Source organism: Entamoeba invadens (assembly GCF_000330505.1).
Source record: "Entamoeba invadens IP1 unplaced genomic scaffold scaff_1105074726443, whole genome shotgun sequence".
NCBI classification, from domain to species: Eukaryota; Evosea; order Mastigamoebida; family Endamoebidae; genus Entamoeba; species Entamoeba invadens.
Window position 1 is genome coordinate 1 of NW_004191675.1, and position 1,827 is coordinate 1,827.

Here is a 1,827-nt window from a genome sequence, read left to right on the forward strand (position 1 = left end):
TCCTTTGTTTTTGTTTGTCGAGTGCATTTTTTGCTGTTTCCATTTCTGTGTCGGACAGTTGGTGGACGCCGACAAGAAGGGAGTAGTCGATGAGGTGCATGTCACTCATCAGTTCGCTGTCTTTTTCGACTTGTGTTTTGAACGCATTAACCAAATTTGGACCGATTTTGATGACCGCTTTTTGGTCGAGGAAGTCGATATCTTTGTAACATGGCGATTTCTTTCCCCTTTCATTCTCGTCAGCTTTTCTTCCATACAGTGATCCTTTCAAGTCAAATTTGAATTGTAGAGGAAATTGTGTGTTAGGAAACAAATTGTTCATCACAACGTATCGATACTCATCCCCATGTTTTGGTTTAATTCGATACATCCCATAAAATCGTGGAATTAATGTTTGTGGATTTTCTTGAATGAATGCAAAATACTTTGGCAACACTTTCACTAGGATTTTCTCTTCTCTTTTTGGTATCACTTTTAAGATGTATTTCGAATCTTTTGTAAACATAAATAACGACCCAGACTTCCCCGCTCCAATATTCGGGGGCGTCAAATTGCCATCCCCACATATCGACCGCATCATCTCTCTATCACTCACTCCAAAAAAGCGACGAATGATCGCAAATGCCATCGGTGAATACTCTTTTGCTACATACGGCTCAACACCCTTCGGCACTGCCATCTTCTTATCAATATCATCACATATGTCTCGACACTTCTCACTCACAAATTTGGTGTACTTGTACGTGTTAAACACCTCACCAACACCTTTCAATTCTTTTAACTCTTTATGACGATACACATTGTAATCATTCGTACTCACATGAACTTGCCCAAGGTAATACTTGATCTGATGCTGAATCCCTCGAATCAATGCTGTCGCTTCTTTCGACACTTCACCACCAGCTTTCACGCTTTTGTGCTCACTCTTCTCTTCACTTGACATTTCGCTTACTTTTAAAAGTTCCTATTAATGTAACTATTCGATTCATTTTTTTTATCGGCATTATATCAAACAAATATAACTAAAAAATAAACGGTAATTAAAACACATTACAATAATACCGATAAAATTTGGATTGAGCTGTCTTTGTTTTTAAAAAGTATTTCACAAAATTTATTTACTATTTTTAATTATTATAACAGAGCTTGAAATGACAAATGTTATTATATTAAATAAATATATATTACACTTATTAAAAATTGTCTTCAATAAAAATAATGTTGAAAACAACAAGAAACATTTTTAAAGGTAAAAATACAATCAAAATGCTGAAGGTAAGCAATTATACAAAAATAAACTAACAATGTATTATAATTACATTAAAATAATAAAAATAAGTCGGGAATGTTAAATAATTATTTGCCTGTTTTGTATTTTTACTAAAACACAATATAGTGTATAATAAAAAATATATAGTTTATTAACAATAAAATATAGAATTCACCAAAGAAAAAAATTATCATTCTGTTAGTTTCATGTTAATACTTTTATTACTAATTGTTTTCAAAATGCCTCAATCACTTTTTCTTTGAATATATTATACCATCGGCTTTATTTAACATTAATTCAATACTTTGAATAAATGTGTTCTTTGTATAAAAATGAATTATAACTTTAGTATTAAAAATTATGATATTATTATTATAAGTAAAACAATTATGAACAACAAAATATTTTATTTATTTATTCCATCATTTCTAAAAAAAAATAATTTCTCTATAATTTCTAAAAATCTGTTGTATAACAACTTGTAGTTTTGATAGTTAAATTATTAAATAAAGTTATTATTGATTTAACTAGAAATGTCAAAAGCATTTTCAACATGT

General features: G+C 29.9%; 1 protein-coding gene across 1 annotated transcript; it reads right to left on the reverse strand.

Annotated features, from left to right (window-relative positions):
- EIN_488360 (phosphatidylinositol-4-phosphate 5-kinase, putative) lies at nucleotides 1-943 on the reverse strand (the record flags this gene model as incomplete). Its single annotated transcript, XM_004183285.1, has 1 exon — nucleotides 1-943. A coding segment is annotated over one exon (943 nt), but the record flags the coding sequence as incomplete, so codon positions are not given.
- Nucleotides 944-1,827: the final 884 nt, after the last annotated feature.